Here is a 23,128-nt window from a genome sequence, read left to right as displayed (position 1 = left end):
CAGGAAGAGGAGGGGCAAGAGGATGGGTCTGCCAAAGCTTTTGTGTTGGAGAAAGACGCGCCAAAAGCCATTAGGAGGTTCTGAAACCGACTGACAACATCGCTCCGTGTAAATAGCAATGACTTGAGCACTGTAAATACGCAGCACCAATAAAAGAATAAAATGCAGAGCTGCGTAGCGTCGTTACTCTGAAGTAGTCCACTCCGGCCACTGTGACAATAACGATTTGAGACTTTTAAAAAGCTAAAATAACCATAGACTAAAAGAAGGTGGAAACTTCCTAAACGTCTTGGGTGGGCTTGACAAAAGAAGGGTGTTTGTAGCAAGCTCTGAAAAGAGGGACAGTGAAAGTTCTTGGTGTCAAGAGGCAGGGAGTTCCAGAGGGCGTGTTTACGCTCAGAGATTCTCAGTAGTGGCACCCGCCCTGAGTTCTCAGTAGTGGCACCCGCCCTCCCACCAGATGTCCCACCAGATGTCAAAGAGAAAAACAACGACCAGACTTTTAGAGGACATCTAAAGGCAGCCCTGTTTAGGGAATCTTTTAATGTTTAATAAATTATTGTATTTTAAAACTTCTGTTGGAAGTCGCCCAGAGTGGCTGGGGAAACCCAGCCAGATGGGTGGGGTATAAATAGTAAGTTGTTGTTGTTGTTGTTGTTGTTGTTGTTGTTGTTGTTGTTGTTGTTGTTATGGACGGATCCTGGGGGGATAACCGGCGTCTGTGAGTACGGGATGGCAGTCTAGGCGGGCCCCTGGCCTGCCACATTTCTCATGAGTTTCTTGCCCCTTCCCCCCTCCCGCAGGTGGTACAAACTCCAGTCCAAGCCTGGCAAGAAGGAGAAGGAGCGTGGGGAAATTCAGCTGAGCATCCAGTTCACTCGCCACAGCCTAACGGCCAGCATGTTTGACCTGTCCATCAAGGACAAGCCCCGGTCGCCCTTTGGGAAGCTGAAGGACAAGCTCCACGGCCGGCAGAAGTACGACCTGGAGTCGGCCTCGGCCATCGTCCCCAGCAGCAGCGGGGCCCTCGATGAGGACTTTGGCCTGGCAGGCAAGAAGGCCAAGGCCAAGGGCGGCTTCTTCTTCAAGAACAAGCTGCGCAAGTCCTCCCTCACCCAGTCCAACACCTCCCTGGGCTCCGACAGCACCCTCTCCTCGGCCGGCAGCCTAGTGGGCATCGGACCCTCCGAGGCGGGCATGGTGCCCTCGCCCAGCCGCCACAGCAGCTTCTCCACCGACCGCTCTGGTAAGAGGGAGGGGGGCTGGTGGGATATCTGGTCGAGGGCGATTCCTGCATTGCGGCGGGTTGGGATAGATGACCTTGGGGGAACCTCCCGATTCTGCAATTCTGCGATTAAGTAGAGCCTAGAAAGGTGCGGTACTTAGCTGAGAAAATACAGCTACAGTTGTACCTCAAGTTGCAAATGGGATCTGTTCTGGAGGTCTGGCCGCATCCCGAGGAATTCACAACTGGAGGACTGCTTCTGCGCATGCGCGCGGCACGGTTTAGCGCGTCTGCGCATGCGGCGAAATGTTCGGGTTTGCCGCGTTCACATCCCGAAGTTTACGTATCGAAAGGGATACGTAAATTAATTATTATTATAATAAAATACGTATCCAAAGGGATACGTAAGCGGAGGTACGACTGTACTTTAAAATCACATTTTAAATAAATAAATAAATAAATTGATATAGTGCCCTTCTTCTTCCAAAATCACGGGGCTGTTTACGACATAAAAACACAAAATGCATAATATAGTATTTAAAAAACAATAGTCCCAGCTCCCAGACATGTGAAGAAGGCCATAGATTGAATGGCAATGTTTTCACCTGGCACCCAAAGAGATTTAGTGTAGGCTCCAGGTGAGCCTCCCTGGGGAGAGCATCACCCAAGCAGGGAGCCACCACTGAAAAGGCCCTGTTCTTGTGTGGCCTCCCTCCAGACCACTCTGTGAGGAGGGACATGGAGAAAGGCCTTTGATGGTGATGGCAGGGCCAGGTCAGGTCATGTGGGGAGAGGCAGATTTGAGAGAGAGCATAGAATCATAGAGTAGGAAGGTACCTCAAGGGTCATCCAGTCCAACCCCTGCAGCTTAAAAATCCAGGACAGAGGGCCACCCAACCTCTGCTTAAAAACTCCCAAGGAAGGAGAGCCCGCCACTCTCCGAGGAAGCCCTTTCCGCTGTTGAACAGCTCATACAATCCGAAAGTTCTTCCTGTTTAGTTGGAGGCTCCTTTATGGAGACTTAAATCTATGGGTTCCGGTCCTGCCCCCCAGAGCTTGCTCCTCCCGACAGCCCTTCAGGTATTTGAAGAGGGCTCTCATCTCTCCTTCTAGTCTTCCAGGCGAAGCATGTTCAAGTCCCCCAGCAGTTCCTCACAGGGCTTGATTTCCAGACCCTTGGTCATCTCGGAAGTAAACACGCAATGTGACTTTGTAGGGAGCGTAAGGAGAGCCTGGCCAGAGCTGGATCAGGCCACAGCTTCTGGGAATCACAGGTGGCAAGAGTCCTGCTTTGGTGCTTGCCCTTTGGGCATCGATTTGGCCAATGTGAGAACAGGAGGCTGGACTAGAAGGGCCACGGGCCTCATCCAGCAGGTTCCTGTGCTTCTGTGGCACTGGGCTCAGCCCCTGTGAGAATGAGAGGCTGGACGAAATGGGCCCCCTTTGGCCTGATCCTGCTGCTGAAGGGCTTTTTGTAGGTTCTTACCCCAATGCTCCATGAGGCCCTCTCCCAGACGTTGAACAGGGCCTGGAAGAGGGTCTCCTTAGGGGTTTTTTGGTCGGTGCCTCGAGCCTCCTTCCGGGATCTGTTGCAGCTCAAGAGCCGGGAAGGGGCAGCCCCAAAGGGGGTTGGGGGCCTTGTGCAATGCAGGCGGCTGGCCCCACCAATGACCCTTCCTTCCCCTCCTCTGTCTTCCTCTCCAGTCAGAGACTTCCTGCCCTCCCCGAAGCTGACCCACAAGAGGGCCTTCAGTGACGAAGCCTCCCAGTCGATACAGAGCCTGAAGCCGCAAAATGACCCCCTCTCCCGGTCCTCTCTCTGCATCAATGGGAGCCATATCTACTGCGAGGAGCCTACGCCAAAGCCTTCCTCCCTCTCCGCGGCGCCTGTCCCTCAGGGCATCGCCGCCAGCAAGCCCCATGAAGAGGCCTGTGGATCCGAGCCCCCGGCCGCCCCCGAGCCGGACCTGCCGCCGTGGTCCAGCGGCATCTTCCCGAAGGGGCCCCCCAAAGACCCTCCCCGTTTCATCCCCTCCCCTCCCATCCTGGCGGCCCAGGAGGAAGACAAGCTCTCGGTCAAGACCATCGCCCTCAACAAGCACCGCGTCAGGGCCAGGAGGGAGGAGGAGGAGGCGGCAGCAGCGGCGGCGGCAGCCCTGCACGCCGAAAGCAAGCCCATCCAGATCGCCACGCCCATGGTCTTTTCCGGGGACGTCCGGAGGGTGAGACCCCAGCAGGAGGAGGACGAGGAAGCGGAGGAGGAGGAGAAGAGGCTCTCCAAGACCGGCTTCTTCCGCCGGGGGAGCAGCAAAGAGGGCGGCGGGAAGAGCGGGGAGCCGTCCCCCCGGGTGGTGGTGGCGGCCGGAGAAGAGAGGGGCAGGAGCAGGAACAGCAGCAGCAGCTGGTTCAGCCTCCAGGATGCCAAGGAGGTGCCCCCAAAGCCCAGGTGAGAGGCGGGCCAGGGAGCGCAGCTTGCTTGTCCGTGTCGCTCTAGAACCAGGAGGTTGTGGGTGGGGGGAGAGCTTCTGTCCCGCCTCTGTTGTTGCCTGTGTCTGCCAGGGCGGAGGGTGGGGCTGGGAGGGGCAGGTCTGTGGCCCCGCTCTGTTTGCCGCTGCATCTTGGCCCTTTGTGCCGTGCCCGCTGGGTGCTGTGCGCTGTGCAGGGGGCGCAGAGCCTGTGGAAGGGGCCTCCTGCCCTCGTTCGGTGGGTCTGGGGAGGGGGAATTAGGGGTGAGGAGGCTGTCCTGGCGCAGTTGGGCTTGTGGCTAAGAAAGGCTTTGCTGAAGCAGGTCTTGAAGGAGGCTCCGGAGAGAGGAGAAAGTAGCAGGCAGAGGGGGAGATGCTCCCCCAGGGGTGAACGGAGAGAAAGAAGGCCGGGATCCGCAGACGGCAGATCTCCCCAGGGAGGCTTTGCTGCTGGAGGGGCCCGTCGTGTGGAGTTGCAAGGGGGAAGTGGGGTATCTGGCTGCTTCTCTGCCAGACGCGCTCTTGCCCTCCTCCCTGCCAGGCTCAGATTCGCCAGCTTTCCTTTTTAGCAGGGCTGGAGGAGTTTGCAGAGTCGGAAGTGGAGCCAGCCGGCAACGGGGCCTTCCTCGGAAGCGGCTCTGCTTGGCTCAAAAACCTGGTTTTGAGCATGACATGAACACCGCCCTCCTTGTCACTTTCCACACCGCTCCTCTTAATTCATAAGTATTTTATAAAGCGTATACACCACTTGGTTGCAAAAAACCCAGCAATGACCTCTGTGTGGTTTGCAAAGAGAGTAAAATAAGGGGGGGGGGAATAATAATTGGCAAAACTGGTGAAAAACGACAATTTAAAACATTTGTTTATGAAATAAATCAGCAATGAGCTGAAAACCGATTAAGACCCGCGTCAACTTCCTAAACTTCTGGGGCGTTGCGTCGCTCCCTGTCCCACCGAGAGCAAGTGTGGTGGTGGTGGGGGGAGGCTTAGCCACCCTCTGAGCAGAAATCCAGCTTTGGTCCCCAGTTGCCCCTGGAAGGGCTCCTGCCCTCGAAGGTCGCAGATCTCTTTGGAGCCGTGGCAAAGGGTGTGCTTGTGTGGGGCGTCACTTGGCAGTACAGAATTCTGCTAGGGTAGGAGAGCTGGCTCTGCTTGGGTGCTCTGGCTGACTTGCGCCTAGGGATGGGCCAGTGTGGATCATGACCCCTGGGAATGGCGTGCCCGTGGGCCAGAGTGGCATCTCTGAGGATCTCGAGGCAAAGGGGAGCGAGGTCACGAAGAACAGACGGGGCAGGCGCTTTGGGGTGTAGCTGGTGGAACCTGTGGATACGTGAGATTTGGTGCTCTCTAGGTTCTGCGGCCTTGGGGGGGCACCCCAGGGCACTCTGAGCCATTGGTCCCCAAGTGGGCGCTTGGCTCCGTGTTGCCATCGTCTTCTTGCCCGAGACTCGAGGCTCCTGTCTAGGTGATCAGATGTTGGCTGGGGTTTGGCTTTGAATGCTGCACTGCCCTCCAGTTGAAACTCGTTTGATGACCCCATCTTCTTTTGGGGGGTGGGGTGGGGTTCAAGGCAGAAGTGTTTGGCCAAGTCCATGGTCCGCTTCCATGCAGCCTTGAGGACAAAGTCCTGTCCCCGGGTACGGAGAAGAGCAGGATCTTTTCCTGGTGCCAAATCTCAGGTTTTGTTTTGGGTGATGGCGGCGTCAGGTGAAGGCCCTCAGCCCCGCTGCCCTGCTTTGACGCTTTCCTTCTCTGTCCCGAGGCAGAGATCCTTCAGGTTGGCTGCATTACGGGTGACCCTCTTGCTTTGCCCTTTCTTCCACTGCAGCCACCACATGGGGAAGTTGCTAAGCGGAGTCTTTCTTCTGCACTCCGATGCAGCTGTACAGAGCATGCTGGGGGAAACGGCCGAGCGCTGCCCCACGGTGGCTCAGGCAGGATGGCCGAACCTGTGCAGGCCCTGAGTTGTCGCCTGCCCTAAATATCTGGAGTGGGGCAGCATTTAAGTGGGTGCTTAGCCCTTTCCCCCTGCAGCTTCTGCAATCGGTACAGCTGCACTGGAGTGCAGAAGGGGGTCTTTCTTTGTTTCTGGCAGTGGAGGGTGCCTTGCTCTCCCACCTTCTCCTTCAGTTGTGGGCCTGTGGACCCCTCGGGTTGTGTGTGTGTGTGTGTGTCGACGGTTTGAGAGCCACCCTCTCCTGGGCCGTAAGGTGCATTTCTGAGTATCCGCATCTCATGAAGAGCAGCCTGAAGGGCGCAGAGAGAAGAGACAGGGAGAGAAGCTGCTCTTTGTCTCTGCTTAGGGCTCCGCCTTGGTGCCGCTTCTGCTGTCCTGTCCACCAGTGAGATCCAGGCCTGGGGGCAGCTGGCCCCATGGTCTCTCCCCAAGCCAAAAACTGTAGCGATGAAGCCGAGAGCGCTGGAGGTTATTTTTGGAGCATGTGTCGCTCTGGCGCATGATGAAATGCTGACTGGAGCATGTGACACGCAAATAGGGCTTGGCACACTCAGACTTTCGGCTGGCGTGGTTCCTTTGACGTTCCCCTCCCCCTTGGTGGGGTTGTGCCTTCTCCTGCAGAAGCAGAGGGGCTGTTGTGGCTCTTGGGATCCCCTTCAGCTGAGGATTGGGGGGCCCCTGGGGGATACACGGAGGTGCCCTTTCTTCTCCAGTGTTTGGCGACGCAAAGGAATCACAGTACTGTCGAGTTGGAAGGGACCCCTAAGGGCCATCCAGTCCAACCCCCAGCAATGCAGGAATCCATGACAGATGGCCTTCCAGCCTCTGCTTAAAAGCCTCCAAGGAAGGAGAGTCTGCAATCTCCCGAGACTGTTCCGCTGTCAAACAGCTCCTACCACCAGGAAGTTCTTCCTAATATTTAGTCAGAATCTCCTTTATCAAGAACAAGAGTGAATCTTGGTGGCCCACTAAAGACCAGCAGATGCAAAAAGCATATGCTGTACTTTATTTCTTATTATATACCGCTATGTCATTTAAAAAATAGATCAAAGTTGTTTGCAGCAATAGAACATAAAGCTGCACAATAAAAACTAGATAAAAAAGTTAAAAGCAGGTTAGTCTACGGTTAGTCACCGTAGAAGGATGTGTTCTTAATAGTGAGCATAGGCCCTGAACCAGTTGCTTATTTATAGGGGTCAATGGAAGTTAGAATCCTAGAATCCTAGAGTTGGAAGAGACCACAAGGGCCATCCAGTCCAACCCCCTGCCGAGCAGGAAACTCCATCAAAGCATTCTTGACATATGCCTGTCAAGCCTCTGCTTAAAGACCTCCAAAGAAGGAGACTCCACCACACTCCTTGGGAGCAAATTCCACTGTCGAACAGCTCTTACTGTCAGGAAGTTCTTCCTAATGTTGAGGAAGTTAGTTCTGTGTGCTCCGAAAACTACACGCAGATGCTTGGCTTAATTCCGTTTTCCCTGTGTGCCCACCTTGTGGAGGCAGAATTTGCACGCAGGCTAAAGGACAGCCACCCAGAGCTCTCTTGCTTGGGATTCAAGGAAGGGGCCCGAAAAAGCCTGCAAACAGCAACAACAACAACAACAACAGCAGCAGCAGCAGCAGCAGCACTATTATTTATACCCTACCCATCTGGCTGGGTTTTTCCCAGCCACTCTGTGCTTACAGCACATAAAAAATTGTAAAACATACAGTATTAGACATTAGACATTTCCCAATAGAGGGTTGCCTTCAGATGTCTTCTAAAAGTCAGGTTGTTGTTTATTTCCTTGACATCTGATGGGAGGGAGTTCCTCGCTTCTATCCCATTGAGAGTGAAAAGTTTGATGCTGCCCTTGGTCAGAAGCAGTGCCTCCCGGTTGCGTCCCAGATTTTGGTGCCAGCTCATGTTACCCCTGCAGTGGTGGCAGAGGAGGCGAAAAGGCTGCTGTAGCAGAAACACAGGCCTGGTCTTGTGACTGCGATGCTGCGACGCTGCCTGGTAAATGTCCCGTGAGAAGCAGCCTTATAAATTTTGCAAATAATAACTAAAATCAGACGGCGCGAGTTCATTGCAATGGTACCCCACCCTGCTGCTGTCCACAGGCCGAGGGGAGAGAGGGGTCATCTCTGTGCAAGACAAACCTGCTCACGTAAAAGAGGGTTTTCATTACGCAACCGAAGAAAAAGCTGGTGCAATTCTAGGCTGCATCCACAAGTCCAGTGTCGCACTCTCTTCTGCCTTGGTCAGAGCCAGCCTGGAGTCCCGTGTCCAGTTCTGGGCGCCACAATTTAAGAAGGGTGTCGACAAGCTGGAAGGTGTGCAGAGGAGGAAGACCAAGATGATCAAGGCTCTGGAAGCCAAGCCTGATGAGGAATGGTTGAAGGAGCTGGGTATATTTAGCCTGGGAAAGGGGAGACTGAGAGCCATCTTTAAGTAGCTCAAGGGCTGTCATATGGAAGAGGGAGAAAGCTTGTTTTCTCCGATTCTGGAGGGTAGGACTCGAACCCATGGCTTGAAGTTACAAGAAAGTCGATTCCGACTCAACATCAGGAAGACTTTCTGACAGTAAGAGCTCTTTGACAGCGGCCCCCCCCCATTGGATGTCAAGGAAATAAACAACTACAGTATCCGACTTTTAGAAGACATCTGAAGTCAGCCTTGTTTAGGGAAGTTTTTAATGTTTGAAGTTTTTTTTCTGTTTTTAATGCTCTGTTGAAAGCTGCCCAGAGTGGCAGGGGAAACCCAGCCAGATGGGCAGGGTAGAAATAATAATAATAATAATAATAATAATAATAATAATAATAATAATCCGACAGTGGAGCGGTCTCCCTCAAAAGGTGGTGGTCTCTCCTTCCTTGGAGGTTTTTAGGCAGAGTTTGTATGGCCATCTGCCTTGGATGTCTCAGTTGAGATTCCTGCATTGCAGGGGGTTGGACTAGATGACCCTCAGGAATCCCTTCCAAGTCTACAATCCACAGTGCTATGAAAATATTTTGATTCTCCGTGACCATGAAGGTCCTGTGAAGTGGTCCCTCTTGAACAGCCCCCAGGGCCAGGTTTGCCATCTCTTTGTGATCTGCCGTGCCAGCGCGCAGAATGTCCTCTCACCAAGGTGTAGCCACAATCCGTACCTGGGGTTAGCAAAGGGGGTGTCTGATCAGATAGATTTCCACAGCCACTCTGGGCAGCTCCCAACAGAATATTAAAAACGCGATAAAGCACCCAAGATTAGAAACTCTCCTAAAGAGGGCTGCCTTCAGGTGTCTTCTAAAAGTCTTGTGTGGACGCCAAGGAGATAGGACTGAGAGGAGAAAGGAGAGCCACCTTCAAATACCTGGAAGAGGGAGGTAGCTTTTCATAGAATCATAGAATCGTAGAGTTGGAAGAGACCCCAAGGGCCATCCAGTCCAACCCCCTGCCAAGCAGGAAACACCATCAAAGCATTCTTGGCATATGCCTGTCAAGCCTCTGCTTAAAGACCTCCAAAGAAGGAGACTCCACCACACTCCTTGGTAGCAAATTCCACTGCCGAACAGCTCTTACTGTCAGGAAGTTCTTCCTAATGTTTAGGTGGAATCTTCTTTCTTGAAGTTTGAATCCATTGCTCCGTGTCCGCTTCTCTGGAGCAGCAGAAAACAATCTTTCTCCCTCCTCCATATGACATCCTTTCATATATTTGAACATTGCTATCATATCACCCCTTAACCTTCTCTTCTCCAGGCTAAACATACCCAGCTCCCTAAGCTGTTCCTCGTAAGGCATCGTTTCCAGGCCTTTGACCATTTTGGTTGCCCTCTTCTGGACACGTTCCAGCTTGTCAGTATCCTTCTTGAACTGTGGTGCCCAGAACTGGACACAGTACTCCAGGTGAGGTCTGACCAGAGCAGAATACAGTGGTACTATTACTTCCCTAGATCTAGATGCTATACTCCTATTGATGCAGCCCAGAATTGCATTGGCTTTTTTAGCTGCTGCATCACACTGCTGACTCATGTCAAGTTTGTGGTCTACCAAGACTCCTAGATCCTTTTCACATGTACTGCTCTCAAGCCAGGTGTCACCCATCCTGTATTCGTGCCTTTCATTTTTTTTTTGCCCAAGTGTAGTACCTTAAATTTCTCCTTGTTAAAATTCATCTTGTTTGCTTTGGCCCAGTTGTCTAATCTGTTAAGGTCATTTTGAAGTGTGATCCTGTCCTCTGGGGTATTAGCCACCCCTCCCAATTTGGTATCGGATCCCTTCTCACGCTCTGATTCTACGATTGTGGCCCAATTCTGCCTCAATTGGGCGTTTCCAGGTGTGTCTTTGGAGCGTGGCCCGCTGTTCTGGAGCAACAGAGCCATGTTAGAATTTGGGGCAGACGTGGGGCAGAGCAGGTGGGGCAGCCATTCAGAGGAATCTCAGGTTGTTTTCAAGGATGAGAAGGAGGAGATGGAACTCCCTCTGCTTTTCCCTGCCAAAGATGCCTGGAATGTTTCCTCTCCTGCCTGCCTGGGCTGACCAGGTATGCCTGGAATGTAGCTCCGACTGGCCTCATCTTGGGCTGCTGGGCCCTGCGGGTGCCAGACCCAGAAGGCAAAGTCAGCCGGACGCCTGGGTTCCTTTGTTCCCTGGGCAATGCCCTGTGGATGTGCATTGATGCCCTTTGAGGGAGGCAGCTGCACTGAGCAGAGAGAAGAGAGCCTGTGGGTTCTCCTGGCCATGGGGAAGGGGCCACGTGAGTTCAAGGGGTCCCCATTGAGAGAGGCCACTGTGCCTGGACCAAGGGACCCCCTCCACTGAAGAGTAAGGCCTGTTCACATTTGGGTGGCTCTCGTGAGAGGTCCCCGCGGAGGCAGGGCTAATCCTAGATTAGTAAAGGTAAAGGGACCCTTGACCATTAGGTCCAGTCGTGACCGACTCTGGGGTTGCGCGCTCATCTCGCATTATTGGCCGAGGGAGCCGGCGTACAGCTTCCAGGTCATGTGGCCAGCATGACAAAGCCGCTTCTGGCAAACCAGAGCAGCACATGGAAACGCCGTTTACCTTCCCGCTGTAGCGGTTCCTATTTATCTACTTGCATTTTGACGTGCTTTCGAACTGCTAGGTTGGCAGGAGCTGGGACCAAGCAACGGGAGCTCACCCTGTCACAGGGATTCGAACCGCCGCCCTTCTGATCAGCAAGCCCCAGGCTCAGTGGTTTAACCACAACGCCACCTGGGTCCCTAATCCTAGATTAGAACTCATCATAGAATTGTAGAGTTGAAAGGGGCCCCGGCGGTCATCTAGTCCAACCCCCCGCAATGCAGGAACCCTGGATTCGAACCCATGACCTTAAGATGAAGAGTCTCATGCTCTACCAACTGAGCCCTCCAGCTGCCGCCTGCCTGCCTCCAACCCTTTATTTTTTCATTTTCATAGAGTGGTAGAGTTGAGGGGACCCCAAGGGGCATCCAGTCCAACCCCCGCAATGCAGGAATCTCATCTAAATCACCCCTGGCAGATGGCCATCCAACCTCTGCTTGGAAAACCTCCAAGGAAGGAGAGTCCTCTTCCTCCCGAGAAGCTTGCATTCGTACTTTGCCTCCCCCCCCCATTCATTTAAATCCCCACAACAACCCTGTGAGGTAGGCCGGGCTGAGAGGCCCGAACAGGCTCATGGACTGGTTTCTTCCAGGTCCCAGATGCCCCTGAAGCTCTCCTTCAGCCCCTTGGAGAAAAAGGTGGGAGCAAGAAAGGGGTGAATAGCCCTGGATTGCTGCACTTCTGCAGGGCTGCTTGCCAAGCGGCATTTGCTCTGTGCCAGGGCTGCCATCTCCCTCTAGCGTCAGGCAGCCGAAGCGCAGCAGCTGCCGTGGCTTTGTGGAAGAGGCCGAGAAACCAGCTTGGGGGGGGGGAGAAGGGGAGAGGCCTGTGGAGAGTCCCCCCCCCAAAATCTACCTGGCTCCCCGTTCCTTGCTTGGGCAACCCTTTCTGTGCCTGAAGGAGGGGTCTAGAGGTGGGGGTGCCTTGCCCACGAAGCTGCTCAACTCCCAGGGTGAAGGCCTGGAGGGGGCCTGAGAGTGAGTCCAGCCCCTTTGCTGAAGGTCTGGGGGTCTGGCCTGCGCCTCAATGGGGACCCCCTGCTGCAAGCTTCCCCGTCACCCATCATGGGCACCCCCCACCCCCGGGGCTCCAGGGAAGCACAGAGTCTCCAGGTGTCTTTGGGTGCCACTGGCGACAGCTGCATGAGCTGCACCCTACCTGCAAAACACAGTTAGTCCGGCAGGCAGGCTGTTCTTCTGTGCAAACTTGAGGAAAGGAGCCCGTGTCATTCCCGTTTCTCCTCATTCCCGTTTCTGGCCCTCCTGGGGCTCTGCTGCTGGAGTCACGTTCTGCCCCCCCCCCCAGGACTGGGATAGATGGAGGGAGGGGCAGGAGTGGATCTGGGGGGGGCTCTCTGTGGAGCGCACCCCAAGATCGGGAGCGGGGTTGTGAGTTGGGGCAGCTCCCTGGAGAGAGGGACCCACAAGAGAAGAGGTGGCTGATTCCTTGGTTTGTGCCAGAGGTGTTCCTCTCCTTTGACAGTCCCAAATGAATGTCAAGTGTCTGCTGTGCACCGTACGGCATGGGGGGGCACGTGCATTCAGTCGGGGGGGGGAGCAGCCCGTGCCACCCCCGTTTATTTCCCCTGCCTCTCTGCTTGTTCCCTCCATGCTTTGGTTTCATTTTTGTGCCATCCTCCTTGCCCTGCTTCAGCAAAGCCTCGTTCTCCCCCCAGAATGTGCCCTGGCGTTTTCCGCTGCATCTCTCTGTGTGTGTGTGTGTGTTTGGGTGAATCCAGATTACCCCATGGACCATTAACTAGGGTGGGGGGGGAATCTACTCTGTCTCTCTCCACAGCCTGAAAGTGCCTGCTAAGGTATAGACACCCCTCAAGCTCTGAGACGGCTCCTCCTGCCCTGCCCTTGCCCCCAGCCCCATTGGCTGGTTCTGCCCCATTGCAGCCCCCCCCCTCCCCGCCCCTGCAGAGACAGCCGCCCTTCCTGTGAGGACCTGATCCTGGCTGACCAGATACTAAACCTGCTTCCCCTGCTCGCTTTCTCTCTAGTTCCCCGGACCACCCTTGTCTCTCTGAGGATCAGGACCCCCCTCCCTTCGCCACAGCGGGAGACTTGCCGCCCGAGGCCCAGAGCGCCAGGACCCCCGAGGCGCCACCCCCGTCTCCGCCGGCCTCTGCCAGGGCCCCCCCGGAGTGGGACGACAGCTTTGACGCCTTCGCCACCAGTAGACTCCGGCCGGAAGCTCTGAGGGAGCCTCTGCCTGCAGGGGAGGGGCTGGAAGGTGTTTCGCACCCGGAGGCCCGCCTAGCCGGGAGACAGGGGGAGCCTGGCCCAGGGAGCCCCCATCTGCTGAGCTGCCCCCCTGAGCAGGCGCTGGGAGGAGCAAGAAGAGAGAGCTTGGGGGGCCAAGCCTTGGGCCAGCCCTCTGAGAGCGAGGAAGGCCCCACTTCGGGAAATGACGCACCGGCAGAGCAGGCCCCGGAGGACAGCGGGAGCCCCTGCCCCACCTCGGATGATGTCTTCTTGGAGGAGAGGCCCCCTCCGCCTCAGAGCGCAACCACCGGAAGCCCCCTGTGCGGAAGTGGCCGGGCCCCCCAAGCTGAAAGTGGGGAGGCCTCTGCGGCCGACACGCCTCGCTGGGACGCCGTGGGGCGAGAGGAAGCGGCCCTCTGCTTGGCACCGGACGAGGCGCCCGATGCCAGCCTGAATATAGAGGAGGCCAGAGAGATGCCAGGCTGGGTGGCTCAGGGGCAGGCCGAGGGACCCCCTCGGAAGCCCCCAAGGAGGTTTGTGCCCCTCAGCCTAGAGGAGGAGGCCGGCCAGCCCGCCTGGGGCATCCAGGAGAGGCGGCAAGATGGGGCAGCTGCGCCCGAGAAGCTGGAAGTGCCCGCAGAGGGAGGCCCCCCCATGGACGAAGGGAGGCCTCTCCCAGTGGCCGCCTCCTCCTCCTCCCTGGCGCCACTGGTGATAATGGGAGCAGGTGGCGTCTGTGCCACGGGGGGCCTTGGGCTGGCAGGCGACGGCGCCGAACCTGCGGAAGATAATGAGCTGAGGGGCCGAGGCCTCCCTTCGGCGGGGACCCCGGGGGCCGAGCAGTTCGAAACTTGCCCTACAGATCTCTCCTTGGGCGCATCAGGCCTGTCTGACTCCTCGGTGTGGCAGGCAGGGGCTCCCTGGCCGCAGGGGCTCTCGGAGCTGGGGTCGCTGCAGACAGCCAAGGAGCTCCCCGCACGCAAAGAGGCGGGGGACGGGACCCCCCAGGACCCCCGGCCCAGCCCGTCGGTGCTGTTCTGGACGGCCGTGGAGGAGGAGCAGCCGCCATCACAGGACTCGTGGCCCGAAGGACGAGGGCGAGGTCTTGGGGGGCCGGAGGAAGATTTGCCGCCAGGAGAAAGAGGGGCTCTCTCCTTCCCCGAGGGGGACCCTGCACGAAGCCCCCTCAGCCAGAGCCTGCCTGCCACATCGCCCCCTTTCCCCACAGTCTTGGCAGGCGGGCAGCTCAGGCAGGCTCGGGCGGGCAGCTCGCTGAGCGAGTCGGAGCTGTCGTCCAGCTGGTCAGACGACCGGGTGGTGGACTTCAAGAAGGCTGACTTTTGGCAGGCGGGCAGGGAGGAGCCTCGGGGAAGCTGGACGGACACCGCCCTGGCCCCGGGCAACCCCTTTGCCCCCTGGGCTGGGCCACCGCAGCCACCTTCCCCGCAGAACAACCCCTTTGTGGAGAGGCCTTCCGACCCGGCATCCTCGGAGCCGGCCGTCCTGCCCATTTCCTGGGTCAAGGGTCTGGGCGGCCCGGAGGCTGCCCCTCGCGGCTTCTTCCTTGCCCACCCCTCCGAGGACCAACCCGCCGCCCCCTTGACTTTCTCCACGCCTTCGCTGGAGGGGGCTGCCCACCCCAGCGACTTCCTCTTCCCTTCTCCCGTCCTGCACCCTGACCTGGCCAGGGGCTCCGCTGTGGCGGCCCCCGCCCTTGCTCTCCCGCGGCCCAGATCCGCCTCGGTGGCCTCTTCATTTTCGCCCGTGGAGGCGCCACAGCCAGAAGAGGCGCCTCCTCTCCCGTGGACGGCCAGGTGAGCTGGGCGAGGGGTGTGTGTGTGTGTGTGTGTGTGTGTGTATGTACGCACCAGGTGACCCGCCCCCAAGTCCTGGGTTGGCCCTCCCTCTGCCCATGGGAAATCTCATGGGACCCTTCCCCACAGCACAATCCTACTCCCTGCCCCCCCCCCAAATCTGCATGGCATCTTTTCATGCCCCCTCCATGGCTTTTATCTTTGGTTTACCCCTTTCCTCCTCTTTTAACGGCTGTGACTACCGGTAAATCCCTCTCTTCTCTCCTAGCTCCACGGAAGGGATGCCCCTTAGAGCAGCAGCAGCTCCTGCCCACTGCCCCCCCCCCGCATGCTGGAAGCGAAGGGTCGGTGAGGGGGGCAAGGGGGAAGTGGCTCTTTGAGGTGGGGCGGTCGCCCCAATTCTACCACTTGGCCTTGGCAGGGGAAATGTGGGGGGAGGGGGGTACGTTCCTACTCTGTACCCCCCACCCTCCCACCCCAGAGTGGTACGATCTCCTCCCATGGTTTTATTCACTGTGGAAGCAAAATTTGCATACCACTTAATCAAAGAATCATAGAGCTGGGAGGGGACCCTGAGGATCATCTAGTCCAACCCCCGCAATGCAGGAATGCAAAGCTGCCCCATCCGGGGATCGAACCCACAATCTTGGCATTATCAGCACCACGCTCTATCCAACTCATATATTCACACCCAAACTGTCATAAGGTTTATATAGCAGATCTTTAAATGTGAACTCACTTGCTGGCCATGATGGTTTCCAATGGTTCTGTTCCATCTATCAGCTTTGTCTCAAAGGGCGGAGGATATTTGTGCAGGAACCAGGAAAGAATCTATCTTTTTTTTTATGCTCCTCTGCAGCAGCATTTCTTGTAAAAAATGGTCAGGGCACAAGATTTCCCCAAGATGCAGGCACATGTTATTATTATTATTGCTAACTGTATTAATTGCATTTATTAGTTTCTTTTTTCACAAGAAGTGATCCAAAGCGTCTTACAAAATGATGCATACATTAAAAGAGCATTGTGACTTGGAGTAATCTCCTTTTCTCTTTTGGAGCAGCGATTCCCTTCACCTCTTCACATGACATGCCCTCCCTTAACACATTCCAAAATAACAGTTTAATTTTTGAAGGCCTTCCTGGACATGGGAAAACTTGGATCTCTGCAGATCGGCCTCAGAGGGAAAAGGCTTGTTGTGATAAAAATGGATGGGGCCCCCTGCACCCATTGCCAGCCAGTCTGGTAGTTAGCAGCGATTGCGTCATGAGAGATGCCCGTGGTCTCCATAGCACAGAGGACCGTCTGCCAGTTTTTGGCGGGCCTCTAGATATGCCCCTATCCAGACAGGGAGGGACAGCTTGGCTTCAGTGCTATAGTAACCAATAGGTTAGAGGACTGCTGCGTTCTATACGTGGGGCTGCCTTCGTAGGTTGTTCAGAAAATGCAGAATGCTGCAGTCAAATTGCTGGCAGGGGTGTGTGCGTGTGTGTGTGTGTGTTGGTGGTCTGACCTCGTAAAGCTAGCCTCAAGTCAGCTGAGCTCAGTTCATTTCTGAGCTCAATTCAAGGTGCTTTTTTCTCTCTATAAAAACCTGGTTCAGTTCAGGTTCGCATTGAGAGAGGTGCTGCGTCCGGACTTTGAGATGTTTGTCTGAAGCCCATTTCTAAATGCCCCTCTCCAAGAGAGGTTTAGAACAGGAATACCCAAACTCTGCCCCCCCCCCAGCTGTTTTGGGACTACAGCTCCCATCATCCCTAGCTAACAGGACCAGTGGTCAGGGATGATGGGAGTTGTAGTCCCAGGTTTGGAATCCCCCCCCCCCGGTGCCTACTTTAATCTATTTTGGGTGCCAGGTGAAAGCTGCCCTCTCCTCCCAGCTATTTGTTGGCGCAAGAGGTCCTTTTGCTTTAGCGGTTGGGACTGCTCTGAGCTGCTGATCATTTCTTCAGAGGCTGGCTTACGATTCTCGTTTTAGAAAATAATCTCTCTTTCAAGCTGTTGCAAGTCGCCCAGAGACCGCTTGGTGTCAGGCGACTAGCAAGTGAAATGAAGAATACTAACACCGTGGCCAGAGGGTCTGCTTTGGTTTCACTCCTATTCTTTGTCCATCCAGAGAGTAATCTGTCTTAAATGATCCGAATGAACTTGATGGGAAAGAGCTCTGGAGGTCCGTGATGATTAAATTCTGTGGGACCCAAAAACTGCTGCCTCCTGCGTGGAGCCACTGTTTGTACCCTTTTGGGGTGTGCCTCCACATTCCAGAGAGCTTACACTTTTGGGAAGCGGTTTTTTTGGGGGGGGGGATGACAGGTGCCTTTGCAGTTTAACAAAACATTTTTGGGAAAGATGCACAGCAAGAAGCATGCTTGGCGTCATAGTGTTCCAAAGTGTTTTTCAGACCTCTTCTGGGTAATCCTCCCAGCCAGGCACATGACGACAACAACAACAATAACAACAACAACATGTTTATACCCCACCTATCTGGCTGGGTTTCCCCAGCTACTCTGAGCGGCTCTCCGCAGAATATTAAAAACACGATAAAACATCAAACATTAAAAACTTCCCTAAACAGGACTGCCTTCAGATGTCTTCTAAAAGTCAGATAGTTGTTTATTTCCTTGACATCTGATGGGAGGGCGTTCCACAGGGAGGGCACCACCACCGAGAAGGCCCTCTGCCTGGTTCCCTGTAAACTCACTTATCGCAGGGAAAAAACCGCCAGAAGGCCCTCAGAGCTGAACCTCAGTGTCTGGGCTGGACGATGGGGGTGGAGACGCTCCTTCAGGTATACTGGTTAGAAGTCACTGTATAGATTTTAAAAGGCTGGCCAGTTACGTGCAACACATCTGAGTCCAGTTAGTGCAAAATGCAGCAGGTGAGGCTGGCTAACTTTTGATTTCAAATGGCAGCTGAGACATATTCAAGGTGTTGAAATAATCCACCAGAGATGCTGATGATGGCTGTATGATGTTCCAGGATGCTGGGCTAGGAAAGCTTATTGTCTGATCCTTTTGTCTTCCTAATGGCTTCTGCTTGGAGCCATTAATGTGTCAGACTCCTGCTGCTTCCTCACAGGTAGAGTTGTTTTCATCCTACAAAAGAGTTGAAAAGTGGCTCATAGCTTTATCATAGAATCGTAGAGTTGGAAGAGACCACAAGGGCCATCCAGTCCAACCCCCTGCCAAGCAGGAAACACCATCAAAGCATTCTTGACATATGCCTGTCAAGCCTCAGCTTAAATACCTCCAAAGAAGGAGACTCCACCACACTCCTTGGTAGCAAATTCCACTGCCAAACAGCTCTTACTGTCAGGAAGTTCTTCCTAATGTTTAGGTGGAATCGTCTTTCCTGTAGTTTGAATCCATTGCTCCGTGTCCGCTTCTCTGGAGCATCAGAAAACAACCTTTCTCCCTCCTCTATATGACATCCTTTCATATATTTGAACATTGCTATCATATCACCCCTTAACCTTCTCTTCTCCAGGCTAAACATACCCAGCTCCCTAAGCCGTTCCTCATAAGGCATCGTTTCCAGGCCTTTGACCATTTTGGTTGCCCTCCTCTGGACACGTTCCAGCTTGTCAGTATCCTTCTTGAACTGTGGTGCCCAGAACTGGACACAGTACTCCAGGTGAGGTCTGACCAGAGCAGAATACAGTGGTACTATTACTTCCCTTGATCTAGATGCTATACTCCTATTGATGCAGCCCAGAATTGCATTGGCTTTTTTAGCTGCTGCATCACATACACTAGATTTAAGCCTGCAACGTAAAAATAGCAGCAGTGCAGAAACCGACTATATTAGAATTTCTCGGGTCTTTAGAACCGCAGTGAAGTTTGCCGAGGTGTTTGCCTCCATTGCCAGCAGGTGGTGCTGTTGCTGCAGAGATCTCTCTAAACTGTCTCTGGAATAACGCCCCCCCCACCTGCTGCATTGGCTGGGGGAGACCCCTGAGCAGTTTAAGGTTGGGGGTCTTCGGCCTGGAGCCCTGCAGAGGCTGGTGCTGGGCGGCTCCTTCTAAGACTCTCCCCACTGTTGGTCTGGGCTTGTTGGAGGTGGGGGGCCTGCAGCCTTGTGGGGCTGCCTTTCAAAGTTGTGAGTCTGAATTGGGGGGGGGTCCTGCCAGCGCCTCCTGTAGGAACACCCTTCTGCAGTCCGGGACACACAAGCCTCTTGCCAGGGAGCCTCTCTCTAGCTGTTGTTTGGCAGCAGTGCCTGGATGCAAAGAAGCAGGAGGACAGTTTTTTTTGGGGGGGGGGGGAAGCAGGGATACATGCCATCAAATTTCTGGGGGAGGGCTAGGCCTGCCCTGCAGGGAGGTGATGTTCTGGCTCAGTTGTAGATTGTACTGGATGTTTCTGATTCACGGAGAAGAGGGCTACGGGTGGCTCTGCCCTGGTGGCCCAGTCGGAGGCAGAAATGCTTCTGAAGACCAGTTGCTGGAAACGGCAGGAGGGGAGAGTGTTTCTCTTGCGGTCGGATCCTGCCTGCTTGTTTTCCCTTGGGGCATCTGGTTGTCCACAGTGAGGCCAGGAGGCTGCCCTAGGTGGGCTCCATTGGGCCTGACCCACCAGCTCCAGGGGCCACCCCATCCACGGTCTTCAAGTCTTGTAAAATTCACAGCACTAGGGAGCTGCTTGTTCAGGAATGCTTCGGTTGCGATTCCCACATTGCAGGGGGTTGGGCTGGATAGCCTTTGGGGGCCCCTTCCCACTCTACAGCTCCGTGAAACTCTTTATCTGAGAGAGGGGAAGAGTAGAGTCCGTTTGCTTCTTGATGGCTGTGCGGGGCCAGCCAGTTCCAGGGGAAGCGAAGCTCTCTTCTGCTTGATGTCCTGGGAAGTCACTGTCAGCCGTAGCAGATCCTTCCTGCATTGCAGGGGGTTGGACTAGATGACCCCTGGGGTCTCAACTCTACAACTCTGTGATTCCATGTTGCGCTCGGTGGATCCATGCGATCTGGGGGGGCAGCCTGTGCTGCTGAAGGAGGAATGCTCAGGCCCCAGGATGCGTGCGAGGGAAGGAGAGAGAGAGACACACGGCTGGCCAAGGCCCTTGTGTATAATTAGCAGGTGAGCCTGGCATGTGGTCAGAAATGCAAGGGGCTCGAGCGCAGAGCCTTGCAAATTGCAGCGCAGGGAACAAAGAACGTGCCGGTGCTGTTGACAAGAGAGTTAGCAGCCTGTGTCAGGGAGCGTCCTGGGGTTCCACATCTCTAAACCGTCCTTTGCCTATGGCTACTGCAGCCGTATGGATGCATTGATCTACTTTTAAAAATATTTCATTTGCAACAAGGATACATAAAACCATGCCGTAAAAAACATATAAACAGTTAAAAACAGGTACCAGTTAAGCGTTGTGGAAAGAGGCACTCTCAATTGCCTGCACAGGCCTAGCAGCGTAGAAAAGTTTGTGGCAGGCGTTTAAAAGTTGGCCCAGAAGGCACCCACTGAATCTCCGGTGGCAGAGAGTTCCGAAGGACTGGGTCAGTGACACGAAAGGCTTAGTTTACTTGCTGTTGTCAATGGAGCCTTGCCAACTTGGGGAACAACCAGCTACGCTCCTGCAGGTGATGTCGGTGATCCCTGCAGATAAATGATCTCTTGCAGGTGCTCTCAGAGACGAAGGCGGCGGGCGACATTGATTTGTTGCTGGCATCCATCTGTCTTGAGAAACAATGGAGTGCTCCTCCAGGGACGGATGAAGCATCTCATCCAGCTTCTGCCTGGCTTTGCCTGCTTTTAGCTCCAAGGAAGCCACAGAAACCGTGTCGGCTTCCTGTCTTGCACTCCCTGCTCTCTCTCTTTTAGAATACTTTTTTTTAAATTCATTTTTTCTTTTAACATTTATCATCATACACAAATCTTAATCACTTTGCAAATAGGATTCTTGGAATCCCCCGATTCCCTCCACCCTCCGTGGTTTCCCCAGATAGTCTTTTCAAACTGCATCTCACAATGCTCTCCATATTTTCTTAAATCTCAGTTTTTATCATAATTCCTGCTTCACTGCAAGTATTTTTTTTAAATCCTGTCGATGTTTTAAGTTGTTTGCAATGTTCTTTCAAGTAACTTATAAAATTTCCCCATTCTTTATTAAATTAAAACCGTCCTTCTTGATCTCTGATCTTCCCAGTCATTTTCGCCAATTCGGCATAGTCCCATCATCTTTATCAGCCGTTCTTCTTTGGTAAATTGTCTTCCTTCCATCTTTGGGCAAGTAGCATCTGTAAATACTCTCTTTAGATCCTTAGGTATTTCTGTACCTAAAATTCCTAACAAAAAGGCTTCAGGGTGTTGTTTGTTTTTAACAAAGAAATACTTTATTAAATTATTACAATTAATACAATTCCATCCCATACAATAATACCATAAAATACATTATAATTTTCCCACTACCAATTCCTGCATTCCCTCCCCACTCTGACTTCCCTCCCTCACTATACCGACTTCCAACACAGAACAATGTTTCAATTTTGTGCATTCTATTTTCTGTACAATTCAATATCCTAGTTTTTCCAATTTTATTATCTTAAATATCTTCCCATCTCTCAATCTAAGCAGGCTAGCGCATCATCCTTTGAGTAATGTTTCATCATATATTCCTCATAGCATTTCCATTCCTTTTTCAATTTTCGTTTTGGTTGATTTCTTATTGCTGCCGTTAATTTTGCCATTAACAAATGCTCATTTACTTTACAAATCCAGCCACCCTTTGTTGGGACCTTTTGTGCTTTCCATTGGGTGGCTATAACTACCCTGGCAGCTGTACTAGCGTATAAGAAAACCTTTTCCCCCTTTTCATTAGCTATTTCTTCATTCAGTAATCCTAACAGATATGTTTCGGGGGGTTTTTGTTACTGATTTTTTTCATAATTTTCTTCATTTCCTCGCGAACAATTATCCAAAAAAATTTCCTTGCATTGCCACCACATATGTAACAATGTCCCTACTACTTTATTGGTTTTTGGGGGGGGGGAGTGCAGAGGATTTTGGCTGTGGGGGAGGGTCAGGTTTGCTTGGAAAGGGGGCTTTGTATTCCTGTCTTTGCAAGGAATTGGTGAGAGTTTCCTTCAGTGTCCAGTTCTGGGCACCACAGTTCAAGAAGGATACTGACAAGCTGGAACGTGTCCAGAAGAGGGCAACCAAAATGGTCAAAGGCCTGGAACCAAATGCCTTATGAGGAATGGCTTAGGGAGCTGGGTATGTTTAGCCTGGAGAAGAGAAGGTTAAGGGGTGATATGATAGCCATGCTCAAATATATGAAAGGATGTCATATAGAGGAGGGAGAAAGGATGTTTTCTGCTGCTCCAGAGAAGCGGACACGGAGCAATGGATTCAAGCTACAAGAAAGAAGATTCCACCTAAACATTAGGAAGAACTTCCTGACAGTAAGAGCTGTTCGGCAGTGGAATTTGCTGCCAAGGAGTGTGGTGGAGTCTCCTTCTTTGGAGGTCTTTAAGCAGAGGCTTGACAGGCACATGTCAAGAATGCTTTGATGGTGTTTCCTGCTTGGCAGGGGGTTGGACTGGATGGCCCTTGTGGTCTCTTCCAATTCCATGATTCTATGATTCAGTGGACAAAGATGGAGGAGGGGGCTGGGAGGAGGAGAGGCTGGACAAGGAAGAGCCACAGTTGCCTGCCTTCCTCCCTCTTCCTCTTCCTCTTCCGGCATTTTCATTGCTTCTATCTTCTAGGAGTTTCTCCCAGCGGCTTTTGGCTGCGTCTCCCCCACCCCTTCGGCCTCATGTGTGAGTGTGTGTGTGTGTGTGTTTTGGGGGGGGGGGCTCTTGCTGTGCCAATCCCTTGGGGAGGGGGAGATGCTGTTCTCTCTCCTGGCCGGGAGGTGAGCCTGACTCAGCTGCCCCTGCCGCTTGTTTCTTGCAGCCCCCACCCCGTGAAGCCCATCAGCAGCTCTCCAGGGCCAAACACCCCTCGGGAGGAGAAGGAGGAGGAGCAGAGGCCAGCGGGCAGCCTGACCCTTGTCCGGAGCGGTGGCCAGGAGCACGAGCCGGCGGGGGGAGCACCCACCTCCCAGATGGAGAAAGCGGAGCCCAAAAGGGTAAAAGGGGATGGATGTCAGGGGGGAGTGGGGTGGGAGGAAATGCCCCAAGGGTGACAGAGGTGGGGGTTCTTTCCTGGGGGGGGGCTTCCAGTATCCTTGAAGAAGAACCTTTAATTTGAAGTGTGTCCCTAAGAACAGCCTGCAGGACCAAGCCAAAGGGAGCCCCCCCAGTCCAGCACCCATGGGAGACCCGGAAGCAAGATTCAAGCCCAAGAGCCCCCTCCCCTCCTGGGATTCAGTGGCAGTGGACACAGAGCCTAGCCCACGTGGCTAGGAGCCCCTGAGGCTCTGCTCCTCCATGGATCGGCCCAGTCCTCTTCCCAAGCCA

At 53.9% G+C, this 23,128-nt stretch overlaps 1 protein-coding gene across 3 annotated transcripts in view; it reads left to right on the top strand.

Annotated features, from left to right (window-relative positions):
- The window catches only part of RAB11FIP5 (RAB11 family interacting protein 5), a 60,409-nt gene that overhangs the window by 33,604 nt on the left and 3,677 nt on the right, over nt 1-23,128 (top strand). For 2 of the 3 annotated variants that reach the window (XM_035103746.3, XM_088660764.1), the window contains exons 2-5: nt 804-1,246; nt 2,930-3,671; nt 12,719-14,737; nt 22,623-22,797. In XM_035103746.3, coding sequence (XP_034959637.3) covers nt 804-1,246; nt 2,930-3,671; nt 12,719-14,737; nt 22,623-22,797 — 3,379 coding nt within the window. Of the gene's footprint in view, nt 1-500; nt 635-803; nt 1,247-2,929; nt 3,672-12,718; nt 14,738-22,622; nt 22,798-23,128 lie in introns of those variants that run through there. The other variant, XM_088660763.1, reaches the window with a different exon arrangement.

Source organism: Zootoca vivipara, chromosome Z1 (genome assembly GCF_965207765.1).
Source record: "Zootoca vivipara chromosome Z1, rZooViv2.hap1.1, whole genome shotgun sequence".
Taxonomy (NCBI): Eukaryota; Metazoa; Chordata; class Lepidosauria; order Squamata; family Lacertidae; genus Zootoca; species Zootoca vivipara.
This window is presented reverse-complemented; position numbering and strand designations above follow the sequence as displayed.